The sequence below is a fragment of the Elgaria multicarinata genome, chromosome 4, assembly GCF_023053635.1.
Source record: "Elgaria multicarinata webbii isolate HBS135686 ecotype San Diego chromosome 4, rElgMul1.1.pri, whole genome shotgun sequence".
NCBI classification, from domain to species: domain Eukaryota; kingdom Metazoa; phylum Chordata; class Lepidosauria; order Squamata; family Anguidae; genus Elgaria; species Elgaria multicarinata.
In genome coordinates, this window is record NC_086174.1 from 96,842,981 (window position 1) to 96,866,439 (window position 23,459).

Sequence of the window (23,459 nt, forward strand, 5' to 3'; positions counted from 1 at the left end):
GACTTTTTGTAATGGGTACAGAGGTCCCTGGCAAAAGCGGCAAAAGCAGTGAGTGCCACTCCATGAGAGCTGCCAAGATTGTTTTTTTGCAGCAATGGCTGATGGGATATAATCAGGAGGACTAGGGGAGGAGAAAGGGCGGAGGAACTGTCAAACGTCATGATGGATTTTACTCAATTCGACAGTAGCCCACAGTCACATAACAGTAGAGTTAGAACATGTTGTGTGGAACATACCCCCTAAAAACTCAACTGTTGTGTGGAGTTTTCACACTGTTTTGACTAACGTGTTGTCCGAAATGAGCCACTGGCTACTGAATGCAGAAAAATGAAATTAAATGAAATATCCCCATGATACAAATTCTCTGATACTGCACTCCAGAACACGGAGTACCTATGTGCATGTTTATTACATCATGATCGCAAATTGAAGTGATAACTGCAGTTTATGAAAAAGTTATCATAAATCAAACACAGCTGACTAAACTTTCTGAACATGACTTCCTTCCTTCCAGTGCAATCTTTTTCAGAGGATGCAGTTCATTTGCTTATATTAAAAGTGGAACAAGATAATACAGAAAATATATGGATGCTGGGGGGAGGGGGTAAGCACTAGCTTATCCTAACCTTTTCTCCTCTCTTCCAGTAATGTTCAGCAAAAGAAAACATCATCAGGTTGAGAACTTCCCCATCATTGCTCTGTTTCATTGTCTGTCATTGGCAAGGATGGGGAAAATCTCTGTGCAATGACATCATATCATATTCTTTTTTTTTCTTTTTTTTCTTTTTACTAGATACAGCTTTATTGAGTGAGTGAGAAGGGAAGAGGAGATGTGGAACTGCTGCTTTTAGAGGTAGCGGCACATAGTCCATACCGTGTACTGCCTTTAGTCACCAAGAGCTTCTCTACATGAACCATTTATTGCACACTCATGAATGGTCACTCATGGAAATTTGCGGGTCCTTTATATGACATCATCAATCTCCAGGACATCTCCAGTGCTTTCCCCCCTTTTATCCCACTTCTAAAACATGGCATATCGGCAGTGTGTAATGCTGCCATAGCGCTATAACACAGCCATTAGACAGCACTGTTTTATTGAACATAGAGAAGATTGCCGAAAAAGGAAGTTTTCAATTCCAAATCATGGGTTGACCATCTAAAGGAGCCCATTGTGAACTCCAAAAGACTCTGGAAGAAGAAATTCCAATAAAAGTGTGAGTTTTTTTGCTGAATGTAGAGAAGCTCTAAGTGATGATATATTAAATGATGTATTGTACATGCATGTGTGAATCAGCACTCAGAGAGAGGAACACATGTGTGTGTGTGTGTGCGTATATATATATATATATACCAGTCATCAAGCTAGATTATACTGTAAAAGAATAAATGCTATAATAAAATATAACAACAGCAAAACCCATTCCCACAATAAACAATTTTTTAACTTAAAACAATTTTGGAGGCTGTTCAGGCATGGGCTTACTCCTCCAGCAGAAAGGGGATAGATCATTAAGAACAGCTGTCTAGTGCTTTTGGTGACCAAATCTGGCACACATATGGAAGAGTCAAGCAACTAAACAACCAGGACCTCACTCTCAGTAGTCATGGCCGGCCCAGCCATTAGGTAAAATGAGGTGGTTGCTTCAGACATCAGATGCTGGGAGGTAGTAGCAAGGTGTTGGAGGGCAGAGAACAGTGTGTGCCTTCTAAGCTACCTATCAACCTTCAGATGTGGCAGAGGATGCTGCCCCCGCGGCAGTATAAAGAAAGATTAAACTGGCAGCCCATTTGATTTGTATTCATACAACAGGAGATGGTATCTTGTCTTTCACCTCAGGCAGCAAAATATATTGCACCTGAACTGACAGTAGCTCATCTATAGTCATTTTTAGGAAATAAAGTTCTCTTCCTAAGAAAACCGTGTACCTCCCATCCTGAGCGTAGGCCTTATATTTTTTACTTAAATATACACTTGGTAAACACCACAGATGTTGTGTTATTGGCATATATTACGTCCCTTCAAATTAGTAACAACAATAACAATGATGATGTTTATAGTACTTTGAGTGTTCACAGGACTGTATATTTATCATCTCAGTAGTCATATGCCTCAGCACAACTATATAAAACAATACAACTCAGCTACTGGCACATAGCGTCATTATATCTAGCTAATGCCCAACACAACTATGGTCAATAAATACAGAATAAACAGACGTATAACCTACCCATGGGAGTTCCGACGCCATAACCTTTGGAGTCTATCAGGCCTCCAATCTGTGTCAGGTTACAGTTCCGCTGCGTAACAAATTCAATGGTAGTTGACTCCATCAGGAAAGAATAATCAGAGGTGAGTACACGCTGGATACCTTCTTCATTACTTTTGACAAGCACCGACTGCCTCCTGCTATTCATAAAGGCCCACATTTTCTCATATGTGGCAATTTTTGATTTCTGAAACAGAAATTGCAACATGAATAAGGACAGTATATTTAAGATACAGTGGCAAAGCATTCCCACTGAAAAAGAAAATTTATTTGAGTAGAATGATAATACATATACTGGATCTCAGAATAGAAAACACAGTTTGAAACAATATCTTTTATCAGACCAGGCAGCACACAGCTTCACTCTAAATTTGCATTTTAAGATTAGTACCTCTACTCTATGGCCACAAACTACGGTGGCCATAGAGGTACTAATCATCCAGAGCTCCCATGATATCTTAAAATCATGCACGGCCTGGTTCTTCTCACATGCAGCGTTGGAATCCAGCAGCCGCGAGGTGGCGGTGATTGCAGCAGGCAAGGCCCGCCCAGTGCCACTCTGAAGCAGCTCAAGGCACCCTAAAGCTTCGGAGCCAATTGGCTTCGGGGTGCCTCGGGCTGAGCCAGAACTGCCTCGGAACCGATGCGAGACAGGCCAAATCAACCCACCTTGGCTCGGATTCAGGGCCTCAGCCCAAGGCAGTGAACAGCCCTAGTAAAAAATCTGGTCATTATAAACACTGAGACCTACTGAGACTAGTGCTGTGCTGAAAATTCTGGCCATTCCATTTTCAGCATTTTGTTGGGAGGGGGGATGAAAATTCAAGCGAAAGAGGCTGGGAGAGGTGAGAATTTTTGGAGAATTTTCTCCTTGGGGAGGGAAAGAAGTTTTCCACATACCTTTTTAAATACAGCCAGTTGTTAAGGGGTCTTCTTTCTTTCTTTCTTTCTTTCTTTCTTTCTTTCTTTCTTTCTTTCCTTCCTTCCTTCCTTCCTTCCTTACTGAATGCTTATTGGAGAGGGAGAGGTCACATGGTCTCCAATAAGTATTCACTAACAACTGCTGGACTCATCCAAATGCTGAAGGAAAGGGGTGTTTAAAAAAACACACTAAAAAATAGGAAGAAGGGCTCTCAGCAATCAGCTACACTTAAAAAAGGTATGTGGAAGTCCTGTTCCCCTCCCCAAGAAGAACTGCGAAAGAGGCAGAAAAAACAAGTGCCTCTTTCGCAGGGAGAGAGAAAGTTCCCAAAAATAGGGGGCAGGATTCGGCCCAGCACTAAGAGAGACCTTTCTGAAAGCTCAGAGGACAGTACCATTCATTTTGAAGTATTTTGAAATATGTTTTTCTTTCCCATGTTATATTAACATTACACAGGGCAATTCCCTATAGAGCAAAGGATAGCATTTTCAGATCTGCATGATGTGCAAAATCAACTCATGTGGTGATTCCACTTCTCTAGCTGTTGGCAGGTATGGCTTGTGCATGTTGAAAAGCTTCTGCCTGAGATAGCTGAAGTATCAGATAAGAGGATATCACATGGGGATGGGTGTAATTAAAATGTGGAAAACATGTAAGTAGAAATCTTAACCAATACAACAGTTTTGCAGGCTAAGTAAAGTAACCAAACTGATCAAAGAAGCAAAAATAGAAGGGGCAGAGAGACAGGTAGGTACCAAGGCAGGTGTCCATAGTCACTGTAATGTGATAGTAGTATGTAAAGCATCATGAAAGTCCTCACACAGACTGCCCGTAGAATGTTCGAAGTGAGGCCAAAATTTTGTATGAGTTTGTTCTGAATAAATAGATCTCCATCCACTGAGAGGCCCCCAAAATGAATAATGGAGCCATGGAAGAAAATGTAAAGAGTGAAGAGAGGCAGCCTAGAAATGAAGGGGGCCTGGCATCAATAGCTGAGGTATCTCCACATAAAGGGGAAATGATGGAGAAACTGGTAGAAACCTTGAGGCAGAAGTGCAAAAGAAATGATTGAAATAGTACCTAAGAAGGCAAGAGAAGAGATAAAGTGAATGGTCAGCCATATCGAAGGCTGAAGAAGGATCTAGTAGTGAATGTTTAAAATGTTTTTAAATAAATAAATAAATAAAACTACTAGTAGTAGATCTTTAGGATTTTGTGACAAGAAACTGACTGGAAATTTAAATTAGAGCAGCCTCAACTTTATTGCATAAAATAGCACATATATTATTTACCCCAAGAATACATAGGCATGCGCAAGGGGTATATGTCAAGTAATAAGCACCAACTTGAGGGGGGCATTGAGGGGGATCCAGATACAATGGGAACGGTCCTCCAGCTGCTCTGCCACCACACCAAAGAACCACTGCTTCCAAGACAGCAAAGTTGCTCCTGGAGGCAGGAGAGAAAAGGAATCGCTCTGCTGGGAGCCTCTCTGCTGGGAGCCGCACTTCAAAGTGGCCAGGTGGAGGGCCCCCGGAAGGCCAATATTGCCTTGTAAGTCCCTTCTCTGGCCAGTGTCAACACAAAGACCCACCAATGCTGGCGCTTGAGAAGTATCTCCTCATCGCCCCATCTGCCACAGCCCTCCTGCAGTCAAGCAAGCTGAACGTGTAGTGGGGCATCCGTGTCCACAGTGTTTAATAAATAAATGAATAAAAATAATGTCTTTCATGATTGAGTATTCAATAAATGTTTGCCTTTTTTAAAAAAAAATCCTTGAGTGCACACCCTAATGAAATGTGCTGCACGTGCCTATGCAAGAATATGCTGTTCTGGAATGGAGGCATACCCTGCCATGTGATGTGAAATAACCATTGGATAGCCAGGGTACATGCCACAATGAAAGCGAGACATTACACTGAAGCTGCTTGATAAAAATAGCATGTAGGTCAGTCCTAAGACCTTATCATGCAGGGGGAATGTTTACTACCTGGAAATGACAGGGATATATCACATTGTAGCTGTCTTAACTTGTTGAGAGAGAGAGAGAGAGAGAGAGAGAGAGAATCCAACAATGTGTGCCATACTGGTAACATCCTGTCAGTCAACGCACTCCAGAAAGCAACAGTTAAGACTAGAAGACAAGCATCTTCTCTTGTGTGCTAATGTTAACTTTACACATAACTACTTCTCCAGCTCTGAGACAGGAACTAAGCGCAAGATTGACAGTGCAGACCTTTCTAAAGTTGAGTTGACTGGCATCCATAGCTTCTGCCCCCAAGGAGGATTAGTGGTATATACGGGATAAAAAGAGGAACATTTATTCTGAATAAGGATAACTTAGTATCCCTGCTGAGATACAATTCAAGGCTTATTTCAATTTGCCTGGGGACTTCTGCAAATCTATCATTCAAATATTTCCTGGACCCAACGGTAATAAAAAATAGAATTTTATATCCATCTGCAATAACTTACTGAGGTGGTGCCAAACTGATATACTACTGATTGCAGGGGCATTTCAATGAGAAAGTGCAAGGGGGGGGAAACACCAGGATATAATGCATGGGGAGCACACACAAACAAGGGGTTATATTGTATGAACTCCGATCCAAAAACAAATTACACTGGTATTCATCGTACATCAATATTACTATATAAGAAAATACACTTGCACTGCATGCAGCATGCTCCATGGGAGCTAAAACGGTTCTATCATGCAGAATAGACAAAAAAGTCAATGTTCTCAAATAAATGGAAAACCTCTGTATCAACAACCATCAGCCTCTTTTTTTCTCTTTTACTTTTTGTTATTGTTACTAAAATTCTATCTCAAGTTTATACAACTAGGTTTTGTTCCCAATGACAAGGATGCTGAAGAGACAATAAACTGACTGAAGTATTTCTATGGTGTTGAACAACTCAGTGTGGTGATAACTAAACAACAACAACAAGGGTGCTCAAACCTGAACTGTCATTGCCAACCACTTTCCATTGAAAACCTCAGCATTCATATTTCTATTCAAATTACGAATTTCTAGCCCTCATTGTTATAGAGGTACGTTTTTGACTACTGTGTCAAAATTTCCCGAAGTGGCAGACAGTTGCTGTCACACAAGCAGGTCATCCTAGATCTACAGCAAGATAGCTGATAAGCAGAAGGCGATGACATTTAATCAGCAAGGAAAGAAATCTAGCTACCTTGGAAAAAAGAGATGACCACTTCTAAGATTCTAATAGCCACATGCAAGATTTGAGCAGAAGACTTCAGACTGTAGTATGGCATTTTGTAAAATCATTGAAATAACAACAACAACAACAATAATAATAATAATTTTGCTTGGTCAAAATACACTGGTTTTCTACCACACTAACTTCAGTCATAAATGGAGCCACACAGTCACTTCAGGGAGAAGAAAACTGCTGCTCCTGTCCTTTGTCTGGTGGAGAAAAATGTCCTGGTGGAGAAAAACGGGACGTTTATCTCATATTACTATGTGTTAAGAAAGGGAGTATGGCTGCTACCTGTGAAAAATAACGTTCTACCCCACCATGTGTACCATGGAAGAAACCAGATATAGTATTATCTTAAGTGTGGAATAATCAGCGCTATCTCCCAGAAAGAAATAGTGATGAACTACAGGTAGTTAGGTACATAAATACTAAATGTTCCCCACAGCTCTCCATGAACTGTCCCAGAAATGAGCCTATTTCTTTTCTTGCAAAATGGGAACAAATGTGTCCATTTCTTGAGCAAAACTGAGAGACTCGGAAAATGAGAAGAGCCCTATGCCCCAGCAGCCTTCTCCGCCCTGTCTTTTCCTTACTGGCAAGCTGGGACAACAGTTTTAGAAGCACTGAGCTGAGAATGGAATGTCCCATCTCCTCTGTTCCTCACATAGGCCTTAGCTAGACCGGGCAAAATCCCGGGGCAAACCCCAGGATCATCCCTGTGCATCCACATGATGCACAGGGGATCCTGGGATCAGGGAGGGATGATCCCTCCCTTGCCCCGGGATCTCACCCTCCCTTTTGGGCCCACTTTTTCCGCAGTCCCAGGCTGAGCCCGAGATCGCAGAACGTGTGGCCCATTGCCATGGTTTGACCCAGCTCCATGCGACTCATCGCACGGAGCCGGGCACAGCGCTCCTCAGGAGCGCTGCGCCCATCAGGGGTAGGGTGGGGGGAGCATGAAAAGTAATTAATTTTTTAAAAAAATACCCTTACCTTTAGCGCACGAGCATTCGTTCGCTCCTTCCTCTTTAAAAACAAATGGTGGGCACAATGCCTCTCCTCCTGAGGTCATTGCACCTCACATGTAAACGGAGGAGGGATCTTGCATTAATCACAATGCAAGATCTTCCCTCCTCCATCGCGGACTATGAGGTAGGTCTAGCTAAGGCCATAGTATGTGGTCATGATTCTGAGACTGTTACTGCTGACACATATGCAGTCGCCGACTACAATTTCACTGTGTTTCCATCTTCCATACCACAAGGGAATTTGATGGATTTATCTACACACTCTCTTTGATGAAGTATGTTATTTTATTTTGCTTTGGATCTGATCTAACTAGTAGAAATGATAGTTCAAAAGGCAAACTTGTGATGGCATAATTGATTAAGCTTATTTTTGCTATTGTAATGCAGGAGATCATGCTGCATTTTAAAGTGAGATAGTTATGGTATGTGACATTTCATGTGGAAGAGAGGAGACAGTAATGACTCTGAAACCCTGAAGCCCATTCTGATTAGAAAGACAATTAGAGGTGAACGAAATCAAAGAGTTCAGCTACCTGGTACTTCAAGATGGAAGATATCGCAATGACATCCAGAGGAGAGACTGCTTTATGGCTTATTCAGCAGTCATAAATTAAAGATCACTGGAAGATAACTGTGTGTCAGAAATCATGAATGTAAATGTAATGAAAAGCATTGAGTTATCTCATAACTATTTGCATCTGAGAAGGCAGGAGATGGAAAGCAACCTCTTTAAACCTATTTTGTTATTCCTTTCTCTGGACAGAGACTACTGAGTACATGGGCTGTGGCAAGGTTTAGTGGTAGAGAAAACAATTGAGAATTGAATGCTGCAGGATCCTATCTGATTACAGATGACAGAAAGACAAAATAAGAAGATTGAAGGAAAGGAATTTCACTTTACTCAAACAGGGTATTATAGAAAACAAGAATGATTGAAGCGGTAATGTTTATATTTTAGCAATTAGGGGAATCCTATGGTAGCCTTTTTCAACTTAGTGCTCTCCATATGTTCTTTAGCTCCCATCAACCTCAGCCACCATAGCCAGTGACCAGGAATGATGGGATTTGGAGCTCAAAACAGCTGAAGGGCATCAAGTTGGGGAAGATTGTTTTAGGGGGTAAGGTCCAAATTTCCCATGCGTGATCAGAAAGCACTTCCACTTATTTATTTATTACATTTATATACCGCCCTATAGCCGAAGCTGTCTGGGCAGTTTACAAAAGTTGTTTCTGGAAAAGACACAACAATGCCTTCCAATGACAGACCCTGACAGCTGTACACTTTAAGTGGGGAGTTGTGTGGGGGTTTTTTAGGTGGTGGTGATTTTAAGGATGGGACCTTAAAAACTCCCATGCATGAAAAGTTATAAGCCTATTTTATTGGAGTATTTATTTATTAATTTCATTTATATCCCACCATTTTGGAAAAAATGGCACTCAAGGCAGATACAAAATTACATAGTATGGTATTAAATATATCGAGTTCTACCAACATTTTATCCCTATTCAGGCCTGCGCCTGGTTGCATGTAGAGCTAAACTGGGTACAGGGATGTGGGCATGCATATAAATCCCAGTCTCAGTGCCCCTACATGATCAGGTTTGAAGAGGACTTTGTAAGCATGTTCAACTGAATGTACTAACAGAGTCCTTTTCAGACTTTTTTGTAGGGATGCCAGAGAAATTCGGGATGGTATAAAATGAGTTCAGCTTTCTAAGTATCCAGCCTATGGAATCCACTGCAAACTGGCCTCCCTAGGCTGTGCGGAGTGTGTGGACTTCCAGATTTTATTTTAATGTTTTGCTTTCCCAAAATGTATTCAAATTCATTTGCAGGAAAACATGCAAGTTCTGAGAGACATATTCCATGCTGGAAAATATACATGGGACAAGTCGAATGGAATGGGAAACAACACTCTAAATATTACATAATAACATTGATTACGTAAATTCTTGAGAACTTCCTTACAGAATTATTTGTGTATGTTTCCACATAATGGTGGGGGTGGGGGGGAATCAAATCCATCTGTGAATGGATGCCGGAATGAAGCACAATCTACGAAACACATGAGGGGTGGATTTCACAAAATCCAGACATCCTTAACTTCATGCTCAATACATGATGGTCTACATGGAAGCTGAGTGCATGTGGACATTGTGGGTGAGGCTTAAGCATGAAGCCATTTCCCCCTACGCACATTAGCCCTACACATGAGTAGGTGCACACCTACTCATGTGTAGGCTTTTCTCACTGTAAAAATGTGTGGCCAAATTAGAGGATAAGGCATTATTATTATTATTATTATTATTATTATTATTATTATTATTATTATTATTATATTTACATAGCACCAACAATAAGTTTGGTAGAGTTTCCATCCTAGAAAAAGCCATACCTGATGACTATCAGCTCTTATTAGGCACCTGCCCAGCAGCAGCTGTTAGTCATTGGGTATTGGCTTCTGGTCAGCAGCTCTCAACTTAGAGTTGAAAGAACAGGAAAAGAATAGTGAGGAGACTGTTTCTGATTCTCACGTAGCCTTCTTTGTGCAGCCCATCATGGGACTTTGCAGAAGATTTGCTGTCTGCACTTTAGTTTTCAGGTATGATCACCTCTTTCAACAGTTATAGGGGTGTGAAAACAATGCAATGTGATACTACCACAGAATAACAGAATTGGGCTATCAATTTCCATATAATAACCTTGCATGACCTGCCACTCCGATACTTTAGTCTTAAGTGTCCTCACCAAATTAACGGGGCAAAGGAGCTTATCACACGTATGTTCTTGAAGTGTGTATACCAACACCTTACATCTATAATCATTTCCATTACATTATAATCCACTTTCATGTGGACAGCCCTTTTGTGAGAAAATGTGAAAGTTGTCACATCAAAGAGATGCTAATTCACAAACTTTATCTGCTGGAAATTAAGATGGTAAAGTCATGTTCAGCCATCTCAAGTTAGCACAAAAGTGCTAACTAGGGCTTGGTTTCCAATAAATATGTCTAGGGTTGAGTTTCTACTTGGCTTCTTCAAAAAAAAAAAATTTAAAAATCAAGGAAAAGCACGATTAGTGACTTGCAGGTTTGGAAAATGTTCCATTTGTCATCTCTTGCAAAACACACTTTCTCCCCCACCAATGCTGCTTTCTCCATGTTCATACATCACTTTCCTGCAATACATCCTACACAAATTGTAAGCTAAAATACATCCACCTTTAACTTAGTTCTTCATTTGACACACAGTGCAGTTACAGTTTGAAGGAAATATTTCACACAGTGCAATCTATAAACAAGATATTTCCTACATCCTTCCAAAGAAAATGTGCAACCACAGAGGTGAAATCCTAGTCTAACAAATATGCTGCATTTAACACACATATCCTTATTAAAATCGGAGAAGTTGGAGGATTTCAAACACAGACAAATATACATTGATGGGCACTAGACAACTGGTTCGGTGTCATAGGAAACAGTATTGGAATCAAGAAGGGTTACGAAAGAATCCAGAAAACCAAAATCTCTGGCTGGACACAAATATAAAATGCAATCTAGTCATTCCAAGGGACACTTGGCTTTGGGCCAACCTTGAAATTACATACTATCATGAATAACATATAGAACCAATAGCCCTTTGTTTGGTTTTAAAAGTTGCTTTGCGAATGGAGACTGTAAAATGCAGAAGCAGCTAGGTATGGCTGGGAATAGCATTTGATTCATTTTACTGATAAGAATGTACCAAAATGTGCAAATGTCTTCATAAACAGGATGGTAAGAACTGGAGTTTTTAAAAATAATATTATGGGAAGTTACTGGGTTAAGAATAAATTGGGCAAAATCGGAATTGATGTTATTTAACTATACTAAAAAGGAGGAAAAGGAGTGGGAAGGGAATCTTACAGAATTGAAAATTAAAGAAAAAATTAGATATTTAGGAATTAGGATTACTAAAAATTTAGAAGATTTAGAAAATGAGAATTTAAGTGGTTTGAAAAAAGAGATATTAGAAAAATTGAAAAAATATAAAAGACTGAACCTTTCATGGTTTGGAAGAATAGCATTAATAAAGATGAAGATTTTACCTAAGATTAATTTTGTTTTTAGGATGCTACCAATAAGAATTTCAGATATAGAGTTAAAAAGTTGGCAGAATATTATAAATAAATATTGTAACGCAGAGAAGAAATCTAGGATTAATAAAAGTAGATGGTATTTAAGCCAAAGAAAGGGAGGATTGGGACTCCCAAACATTAGTTCTTATTATATAGCAAATAGGTTAAGACATATTGTTGAAGCAATTTTAGGTGTAGGTGACTTAGACTGGATGGAGGAAAAAAGTACAAGTAATATAGAATTAAAATTGCATAATGTATTTTTTAAGGAAAGAGGGAAAAGAAAATGGGTTGATGATTTAGGTAATCAGTTTTTGAAGTTCCATTGGGAACTTTGGAATAAATATAAAAAGGAGTTGCTTCCAAGCAGCTCCCCTTTAACACCGGTGATAATGTTAAAGAATTTTCCTGAAGATTTAAAGAATAGATTAAGTAAAGTGATAATGGAGAAAAATAAAATGAAATTAAGAGAATGGTTAAGAGGGATGAATACAAGAGAGAAGATGGAAGAGGTTTTAAAAGATTAAAAATTAACTTGGTTAAATTATGGGCAATTGGAACAATGGACTAAAAGTTGGGTAAGAGAAAATGGAGAGTGTAGAGAGATGACGAAGTTTGAGAAGCTAATTGATAAAAAAGAAAGGGATAAGGGAGAAAATATAGTGACAAAAGGTTTAATGAGTAAATTATACAATATATTAACTGAGAAAGGATTGCTGGATAGTGTAGGAAAATCGGTTTGGGAGACAGATTTGAAGATACAGATAGGACAGCAGAGTTGGGAAGGACTATGGAGACAGAGAGTGTTGAGAAGTATGTCAGTAAGCATAAAGGAGAATTATTATAAAATTGTATGGAGGTGGTACCTAACTCCGGTTAGATTAAACAAGATTAATAATCAGTATTCAGCAGATTGTTGGAGGGGCTGTGGTGAAAAAGGAACGTACTTACATATGTGGTAGGATTGTAAATATGTGCAAAAGTTGTGGAAGATGGTGTTCTTCGAGATTGAGCAGATTGTTGGAATGAAAATAGAAGATACACCAAGAATTGCATTACTCTCACTGAAAGAAGATCTTAAATGTAGTAAAGAAATTAAGGAACTGATAACGAATTTGCTGACAGCTGCAAGGTTAATCGTAGCTAGGAACTGGAAGATTCAAGGTGATTATTGTATTGAAGAATGGTATAAAGAAGTGTGTGATGTTGCTATTAATGATAAATTGACATGTAATATTAAAGTGAAAAGAGGTATAGTAAAAACAAATGATTTTGAGGGAATCTGGAAAAAGTTCCTAGTATTTGTGTTTTCTAAGGGAAGCGGGAAACCACCAACAGAAGAAGCTATGAGTTTTTGGAAACAGGAATGAGATCCTGAGGTGGGGGCTGCACTTTTATGTTGAGTATGATTATGTTTAATAGATTAAGCTTGAATATATGATACAAATGTAATTTTGTGTTTATGTATTATGTTTTATTTTTCCTTTGTTAATAATATTTTTAATAATAATAATAATAATAATAATAATAATAATAATAATAATAATAATATGGAAGATGATATGGACACCTTTGTCTATCCAGGTCCAGGGCTTCAAGGTCATTTTAGAAAAAGGTCTTTAAAGGTCTTTTTAAAAAAAGGTCTTTAAAGGTCTTTTAAAAATGGTCTTTAGAGGTCTTTTTAAAAAAGCCTGGGTTTGATGAGAATTTCAGTTTGATTCATTTCCTGGTACAAATTTATCACCATTTCTTCAGAGATTTTAGAAAAAATCAAATGCAGGAGAAAGTGGACTCATTCATCCTTAGTCAGGCAGCGTTAGCCAGTCTGTGGATTCCCTGCTCTGAATTGCATCCCAACTGAGCATTCCTGTTAAAAGGGGTTCTTTGGACTGCCACCTGGACCACACAGTTAAAATGATGGGATTTGCTGCCACAAGATATGGCGATGTCTGCCTATTCAAATGGATTTAAAAGAGGATTAGACCAAATCATGGAAAAGAAGGTTATTGTTGGCTACTACTCATGATGGCTATATGCTACTTCCAGGAACTGGGGTGGCATGCTTCTGAATACCAGTTGCTGGGGAATGATAATATTGCCCTCAAATCCTGCTTGTGGACTCAGCATAGGCATCTGGTTTGCCACCGTGCAAAACAGGATGCTACACTAAATATGTCCTTGTTTTGATCAGGACTTTAAAAAAATGTTATTATCACTTGTAATTTCACTTAATAAAGGCAGAAATGAAATACTTTTTAAATAAATAAATCAAACATTCTAAATATCAGATACTCATCCAAAAAAATGAAAAATGACACTCTGGTTTAATTAGAAATAATCAAATTACATCTTGATGCTAAACACCTTCACTTGAATCTCTGCCTGTAGTGCTGGCATAACATTGTGGCGTTCTCTATTGTTCTAGTGCGCTTGTCAATAGCTCTTCCCATCGTAAGAATTAATTTGCTGGATGAAGCTGCAAGTCTAATTGGTAAATTTTATGGGAGATCATGTATGCAACAAAGGACAAAATCCTGCACATCAGTAATGTTTTCAGACAAGATTATTATTATTATTTTAAAAAGATGAAAGTAACCTTCCTTTCTGGACTAAATTTGATTTTAATGTCTCCTACAGCACTGTAGTCTTCAGTTTTCAAGGAAAGGGATCAAAGATGAAAGATAGCGTCTCATTTTATCTGACTGGTCGTCTCTATTCCATGACCTCGGGTGGTTTTTTTTTTTATCAGAACTGCTGAGGCCTGTAAAGCTTTAAGTGAACTAGCTGATTTTGTTGTGTCAGCACAAAACTGATAATAATAATAAAAAGTTCATATAGTGATCTCTCCCTTTGTAATGGCAGTTTTCATGGTCCATAGAGCACAAATGAAGAAAGGTAGGAAAGGCATTCCTGTCAAGAATGGTCCTACATGAAATGAAAAAATACAGTGCTGGGAAAATAAATCCCAAAGTGTAATTTCATTGTTCGGGGGGGGGGGGGAGTGGGAGGGAGCCTGTTGGCATTATAAAGCAGGCTATAATTAGACTAAGCATTCAAAATAAATGCAAGGTAACACTAATGAATTGACAATTCATTATACATTAGGAACACAGAAAGCTGCTTATACTAAGGGCCGATCTACACCAAGCAGGATATAACACTTTTAAAATGTTATGAAAACGGTATATGTCATGTGTCCTGGGCCTGAACAGTTGTCATAACCATTATAAACCATTATAAGCACAAGTGTAGATCCTGCCTAAGTCAGACTAGTTCACTGGTCCAACACTTTGAAATGCTCATTCTTTCAAAAGTAACTTTGGAAATGCACATTTCCCGCAAATTACACATTTGAGTCAATGGGAGAAACGAGTGTACTGTTGAAAAATATGCACCGAAATGCACTTTTCTTATACTAAATGCAGACTTTTCCCATTCAAACGAACCAAAAAAATAGGTTGGAAATGAAAATGGCAGCGAGCTGAAATGAATTTTGAAGTCATTTTCAGGGAATTTAGGCAAGCTTGGAAAAAATGCCGGTTCTCCAATCCCTACCATGCAAAGATGTCATGGAGTGCACTAGCATCTTCCAATACCTTCAGAGATGTGAACTGGGCCAAACATTCCAGGGGCTCTGTTGCAGAATCAATGGGAGAGCAAGTGGGCTGGTGTGCACCTCTCTCTATTTTCCCTGTCGCTGGAGAGAAGAGGCAGAGCAACCTCCCTTGCCCGCTCCCTCCCTGTCATCAAAGGCAGAGGATAAGGACTATGATGAAGTGGAGAAAGATGTGGGGAGGATTTCTCTCCTCCTGATGCTCTTGGGTGGTGGTAGCAGCAGCAGCAGCAGCAGCAGCAGCAGCAGCAGCTAAAGCCACCAAGGGAAAACATCTGGAGACCTGGGGCTTGTCTAGATGGGCACTTTTCCCTGCAGTAGCTTTGAAGTGATCAGGTGATCTACATGACGCAGCTGCCACTCCGAAGCGATCCAGGGGCAAAGCCCCAAAGCTCCACTCTAAAAAAGTCAGGCACTTACCCTGGCTTTTTTAGCTTGGAGCCAGGCTCTGTGCCTCTGCGGACCCTTGTTAAAAAAATAATAATGAAAGGGGGGGGTGGATGTTCTGCGAAGGAGGGAATATCCCCCTTGTTTCTCCACCCCCATTTAGCTGTAAATGTGATCCTTCACATTTACAGCTTTAACAAAAGAAGAACTAAATTCTGGCCTTTTTTAAAAAAAACAACACCCTACCCTTGAAAGAGGGGGTGCGGATGCTTCCAAGCACCCTGGAACTGCCGTGTGTGTGCTCAGATGGGTGGGTGCAGCGTCAACAGTGCCAACCGGAAGGCCTGCAACTGCACTCCTTCCCCTGTAGATGGTCAGAAGGAATGCCAATGCGACACCTCACTGCGTTGTGCCATCCCGCGCTGCAGACCCGACGTCGTCTTTGCAATTATTACATGTTCAACTCTCATTTTTCCATAAAAAACCTTTTATGGAACGTTTTCTTGTTCAGAATTGCTGGTGCAAACGGATTCTGAATTTGCCCATCACTGGTCTTAAATTATGCAAGTGCCCTGTGGGAATGGGACTGCTATTAAGATTTAATGTGGCAATTCTATATCCACTTACCTGGGAGTAATCCCCACTGAACATGGGATTTACTTCTGAGTAGATATGTAGAGGATTGTGCCATAAATTAGTGCTGTGCCAAATATTGCTATACTTTTATCTTCAGCAATTGTGTGGTGGGGGTGGAGATGGGGAATTACATGGAAGGGAGTGGAGAAAATTTCAAACAAATTTGTAAGTAGAGAGTGATAGGAAGGTTTTGTTTATCTTATTGAGACTGAGGTGGCTGGGCAGTCTTCTGGCTATTTTTTTTAATTCTAAAAATCCCCCCAATACAATTGAAATGTCACATGTTCACATAAGCTGAAAGCCTGTGTGACAAGATGCAGTAAGCCTGTTTTTCATAAAAGAAAGAAATTCTCGAAAGTAGGGAGTGAATTTCAACACAGCACTTGTGTAAATAACATAGGAAGCACTGCTTGCATGATCACATTTCTGAGGTATGTACAACCTGGAGATGAGCTAAGAATTAGATACAAGCAAAATAATTACTTTACAGAAACCTTGGGGTTTTTTCCCCTTCTTGGATATCATAGAGTAGTGGTCCTTTGTTAGGTAATTGCTATTGCTCATCATGCTGAATGATGTCAAGGAAGATAATTCAAAGGAGCAGCTTATGTGCCCTGACATAGGTCTTCTGTTTTACTGCCAGAGACTATACAACGTCACCTGCCTTTAAAGAAGTCTTGGTTTCCAGATTGCTTTAGAGAGGCGAATGAAATGTTCACCTCTGCTCATACTGCCTGCTGTCAAATACAAATTATAATTTAAGACGCGGCATGAGAACACTTAGCCTCTATTATTAGGTTTGAAAGCAGCGCCACCCCATATGGCAGAGAGACGGGCCTTACAACGTTTTGTTTCACATCAAGAAACTTGGTCTAGAAATTAAGTCTGAAAATACTAGCTTAAAAGAAAGCTTACCTATATCTGACAGCTAAGAAATTGTCTCAAAATCCCAGGCTTAAGGTCTTGGTAAGACTATGGAGCCTTCAAATTGGCAAGGAATTGGCACTTACAACATTCCATGGTATGTTTCTGGCATTTCTAGCAGAAGGCTTATTGCAGTCTGATAGAAATGGTTTGCCCTGCAGTGATTCAAAACACACTGATCATACAGTGATAGGATCCAAATTCAAAACCGTCTTCCCTTATAATTTTACCATTTTTTTGGAAGGGTAACTCCCCCCCCCCCCATGATTCTCTCCAAAATCATAGAATCATAGAATAGTAGAGTTGGAAGGAGCTTATAAGACCATCGAGTCCAACCCCCTGCTCAATGCAGGAATCCACCTTAAAGCATCCCTGACAGATGGTTGTCCAGCTGCCTCTTGAATGCCTCTAGTGTGGGAGAGACCACAACTTCCCTAGGTAACTGGTTCCATTGTCGTACTGCTTTAACAGTCAGGAAGTTTTTCCTGATGTCCAGACAGAATCTGGCTTCCTGTAACTTGAGCCCATTATTCCATGTCCTGCACTCTGAGATGATTGATAAGAGATCTTGGCCCTCCCCTGTGTGACAACTTTTTAAGTATTTGAAGAGTGCTATCATGTCTCCCCTCAATCTTCTCTTTTCCAGGCTAAACATGCCCAGTTCTTTCAGTCTGTCTTCATAGGGCTTTGTTTCCAGACACATGATCATCCTGGTTGCCCTGCTCTGAACACGTTCCAGCTTGTCTGCATCCTTCTTGAAGTGTGGTGCCCAGAACTAAACGTAATACTTAAGATGAGGCCTAACCAGGGGCGAATAGAGAAGAACCAGTACCTCACACGATTTGGAAGCTATACTTCTATTAATGTAGCCCAAAATAGCATTTGCTTTTTTTTGCAGCCACATCACACTGTTGGCTCATATTCAGCTTGTGATCTACAACAATTCCAAGATCCTTCGCGTTTGTAGTATTGCTGAGCCAAGTATCCCCCATCTTGTAACTGTGCATTTGGTTTCTATTTCCTAGGTGGAGAACTTGGCATTTATCCCTATTAAATTTCATTCTGTTGTTTTCAGCCCAGCACTCCAGCCTATCAAGATCACTTTGAAGTTTGTTTCTGTCTTCCACGGTATTAGCTATCCCTAAATCTTTCATAATAAACACTGTGTCTTTCTCGCCCCAAGTTGGTACAGTGTAACTAAACCATTATTTCTACATTAGCCACAAAATAACATAACATTTATAAAAAAACTAAAGTCGCATAAATCATTGCACTAATTATTGGCCACTCCTCAAAGCAATGAAAATAATATATTGTGTCATTAGTTCCTCCCAGTTATGCCATTTCTTGAGGACTCTTTGTAGTCAACTAAACAATATGAGCAAAATGTAAAATAAAGTTCAACATTTTCTTTGCAACAAATTGTATTTTGAATACTCAGGTCTGAAAGATACTTTCTTTAGAGGAATTTTTGGGAGAGAGAGAAAAATGAATTTAGCTCAGTAATTCTTTACTTCAAGTGAATTATTACTAGTTTTGGAAAGATACATTCTGGATGAAAACAACTGATCCCCAAATTATCAATCCACATTCCAGTGTCTTTGCAACTTTTACTTGTAATTTTTACTCCTTGATCTCCACAATGACCAAATTGCAATGACAATGAAATATGGATTGATAATTTGGGCTGTATCTAAAAGAGCTCTTCTGTGCATGGCCAGCTCCACTGGTTTTGGTCCACGCATGGCCCCTACCGCTTTTGACTGTGATGTAGCATTTCCAGTGGCAAGCCTAGAAATTGGTGGACACATTCATTTCTGCAAGGGGCAAGTCATGCCTCCCAGTAATTAGCTTTTCCACTTGTTTCAGGGCTTGACCCAGAAGTGCTACATCATGGCTGCAAGCCGTAGGGGCTGCATGTAGATGGTGACTACCAGGGTTGGGTGTCTTTTGATCATTACCAGCAGTGCTGGCCATGTGCACAAGGCCCCTACTGGATCCTTACCTATGTGGCCTTAGTAGTGAAAATGGGTTGCATTCAACTTTGCTCTAACTTAAGTCCCAATCATTTCAATGAGTGAACTCTAACTAGGATTAGCATTAGATGCAACCCAATGTATCTACATTGAACAATCTGGATTTGGAGGCACATAAACTCTTAAACATTTCCTTCAATGCTTCCCTATGTGTGGAGATAGATTAAGGTGGCATTTCAAGCCCCTGACATTGTTCACTTCAGGATGTGTGAAAATACGCACCCACATGTGAGCAGCTGTTTGTGTATAGCCCCAAATCATGAAAGGGTACTGACTGCATAAAGCATCTACATGTGAGCTCACATATAACTATCCCTTTTTTGGGTGGCTGTGCATAATGCATCAATGTCAGGGGGCAGAAATTGGGTCTGGAACAAGGAGGTGTGGCTCTGCTGAGGTGTCCACATGTGGAGAAAAGCACTGTAGAAAAATGATCTTTTTCAATAATCTTTTCCCCTTTACTGTGAGTTTTAACAAAATGAAACAGAAAACAAATTGTGAAAATATTTTTTCAAAAAAAATACCCAGAAAATTAATGCATAGAAATATCACTATTCAATCACATATAGCATTCTTTTTTTAAAAAAAGTGGGTGGGGAGAGATTATGCATAAATTTCAAGAAAAGAAGACCAAATATCCATATATTTATCCACTCACAAGTGGTGCCTACATACCATCTGTTCAAATGTTGACAGAGTTCTTAGGTCCTCAGAAAAAAATATTTTCACAATTTCTCAGTCTAACCCATGCAACTCCATAAATCAACCTACACTTCAGCATATTTTTCCAGTCATACAAATTAGCCCCAAGCATTTTTATATATGCAAACTGATTTCCCTTTCAATGGATCTTGGTTTTAGGGTGAACATGTGCAACATACCATGTATTGTGACAGAATGAAGAGGCTGCTGCCAAATTTGAAAGGGTAATGAACATTAACAGTATAAAGTCTTTGATGGTGATTGAGAAGTTGTAATGTCAGAAGCCACCTTAAGGGTTGAATTTCAAAAATAGATAGTGAAATACAGCTGAAATGGATAGTCATAGAATAATAGAATAGTAGAGTTGGAAGGGGTCTATAACAACATCAAGCCCAACGTCTGCTCAATGCCTCAAACACAGGCTGCCTACGTAGGATGGCAGCAAGAATTTAGGGATGGGTGAATTTCCCCATGTCCTGTTTGTGCTCTGCTCACTGGACTCCCACTGGTTGCCTGACCATGGCAGGCATGTGGGGCAAGCTGACAGATGGTCTGCAGGTGCCTGACGAATACTCTTTCCCCCCTGTCTATGAGTCATGATTTGCACAAAATCACAGCTGGGAATATTTGTGCAAATTGGAATTTATACAAAATCGTGGCTGTAAAGGGTGCAATTTGTGTAAAACTGCTTGTGTAAATGGCCCTTTATGCCTTCAATTTCGCCCAAATTCCACTCTTTACGGCTGCGATTTTGCCAGACATTCAAAACAGCAAGACTCTTTGAATGGGAATGCAGGTATGTCAACAGAATCTGGTGTGGGGGTGGAGGTCAGCGAGTTTTCCCCAACACGACCCTCTGGATGCCAGCTTGCAGATCCCCAAGCTGGCTTGACTCGGCGTCCACTGAGTCAGGCAAGTTCACGGTTTCCCACTTTTTGTGTATCCCAAAAAAGCAGAAATGGGCGAAAACTCACAGGACTCCAACATTCCTACATCCACGTTCCAAGGGTCTTTCTGTTTTGAATGTCTAGGTGTAATCACAGTATGTCCAAAATGGGCTGCAGATGACTGTGAGGATGATGGAGAAAGCTGCCAGAGGGAGGCAGGAGGCTTAGTCTGGATATTCAGTCAGGATGGAATGTATTTCAGTAAAGGGTAATAAAAGACAACATGGTGCCCATCAAGGACATTGGAAATGTTCACTCCCATCTCCTATTTTCATGGTGATTTTTTTCCCATTAATTATTGTAGAGTGGATCTTTAGTTTCAATTGTATGAAGAAATTGTTTCATGCAATTTTTTGGTACCTAATCCCTGAACCTAGCTGCCTGTCCTTTCAGCATTATCAACACTGTTATTTTAACACAGCATTAACACTGAACCATGATGACCAAAAGAAAACAGAGAGACTAGAAGTCAGACTGACATGTCCTTACCTCACCCACTGCAGTAATTTATTACTACTCAGCCATACCCTGTGGCAAGTGCATATGTTTCAGAACAGCACTTTGTGACTCTCCAGTAATAAGCATAAATTGTTGAGTCAAGAGAGCATCCAAACCCTGAGTAAGAGGATTGCCAAGAACAGTGGGTCATATCCTCCTCCAAGGGTCTGCAACATCGTTCAAATAATCACAGCAATTTTATACAAATGGTTTACAACTGATATCTAAAAAGACAGAGGAATACAGGGGCAGAGAACAGAATGATGTGGAAAGAGGAACAGCTAGCTGAAAAAGAGGCAAGTATTTATATACTCCTTTGCATTTTCAGAGCTACAAGGGATACAGTCTCACGGTATCCGAAGGGAAGTGACAGAAGGGGTGCACAAGTGAGTGACTGGTTTCCTTAGGGGTAGAGGTTCCCAATCCAAGCTTCCCATGGGTCATGTTGCATGAAAGCACACACACACACGGGAAACTGAGCCAAAGATCATAAAGATTACAATATTCTCAACAAATTTAAATGTCAGGATACAGTTCAAAATCATATTTTTACCCTGGCAGACAGCTGCTGCTTAACACAGCATGTGACAAAGCATGCATCTTTCAAAGCATATTTCCTGCTTAAACAGATAACCATGCCTGTTCTGAAGAGTATATTCTATGCTATAGAGAGTCATAGTGCCAAAAGGCCAAGATTATACTGAACTGTGTACATTGCAATTCATTAGTCGGATGTAAAGCTAGGTAGTTTGAGATCCTGGGTTTCAGGATCTTATCCCCTCTCTCCCCTTAGACAGCTATGTGTGTAACACACATAGCCTTCCTCAACCCCTCATTGTATACCAGGCTTTCCAACTGCTGTTACATCCCTGCTATATTAGAACAGCAAAACTGTTTCCCAATCCTGCATGTGCAGTTTGTGTTTTAAATTCACTTTAATTATGGCATCATAATGACAATAGGAGTAAAATAGAATTTGCTTCTATTTCTTTATCATCAGTTGCTGTCTGAGTGAACATTATGGCTCCTCTGAGCTGCAGGGGCCCCAAGGTCCAGTCCTAGCTGTACCACTGAAGTTTTTGCATGTTCATCTTGATGTGTGGGGTACAAATTCAATAATACTTTCAAAGTCTGAAAGATTAGCCTGAATTGTGTGTGTTATCCCTGAAAGCAGGGGTGATAGCCACCCCCTTCCCATCCTTTGCATATTGAAGGACAGTTTTCAGGGGAGGACCTATGGGAGCTTTCAAAGCTCTGTTGTGTTGGTGCCAAATAGTTTAGATTTCCCAGAATGCCCTAGTCTGAAGAGCATTCATGGGGAGGAAAGGCTTGAAATTATTTTTCTGGGTTGATTACTTTGTCACACTTATGGACTCATAGTGCCTAAGTAAACTGTTCAAAATGGTTTTGCCTTATAGACATTATTCGAGAAACCTAAGTTAACTGGCTTGCAGACTGGGCTACTTGTATAACAATTTGTCAATTGCTTTGTATAATTTCCTTACCAGCTTAACTAGTCATAAATAATTAAAACTATAATACTAAGGCATATTCCATGGAAGTAATTACCACTGAAATAGCTTAGTATCAAGGAACTTATTTATGAAATATCAATCTGATATTTCATTTGATAGGATGAATAGTCAATGTCAAAAATAAAATAACACCTTGGGCAGTTTTTCTATATTTTAAAGCTTCAAGATTAGGAATAGCCTCAAATCAGTGACAGTATTAATATTTAAAATTATATGCTTTCATTATTATCAGTAAGACACATTTGATCAACGCACTGGTTCAAATCCTTGTTCAACTAGCTAGCCTTGGAAATTCACTCTCCGGCCCACTTTGAAATATCAAATGTGAATGATGTTGACCTAGCACTCAAGACTGCTATGTGAATCACTGAGACAGTAAAGCAATCTACAGATTAAAAGTGTCACATTTAAATAAATTAACTGGCCTTTCAAAGTATTAGACTAGATGGATGTTACAATTCATTGAGCCAATACATTCTACTATTTGGGCTGAATGCGTGAGATACTGGCTTGTGTAGCATGGCAGTTTTTAGAACACAGAGTGTGTTGATAATTCTATAGAATTTCAGAGATAACAACAGCAGACTTTTTTTTTCTTTTTCTTTTTTTGCAGG

General features: G+C 39.7%; 1 protein-coding gene across 1 annotated transcript in view; it reads right to left on the reverse strand.

Moving 5' to 3' along the window:
* GRIK2 (glutamate ionotropic receptor kainate type subunit 2) overlaps positions 1 to 23,459 on the reverse strand; it is a 531,656-nt gene that overhangs the window by 38,935 nt on the left and 469,262 nt on the right. The window contains exon 14 of the mRNA XM_063124850.1: positions 2,232 to 2,457. Coding sequence (XP_062980920.1) covers positions 2,232 to 2,457 — 226 coding nt within the window. The remainder of the gene's footprint in view (positions 1 to 2,231; positions 2,458 to 23,459) is intronic.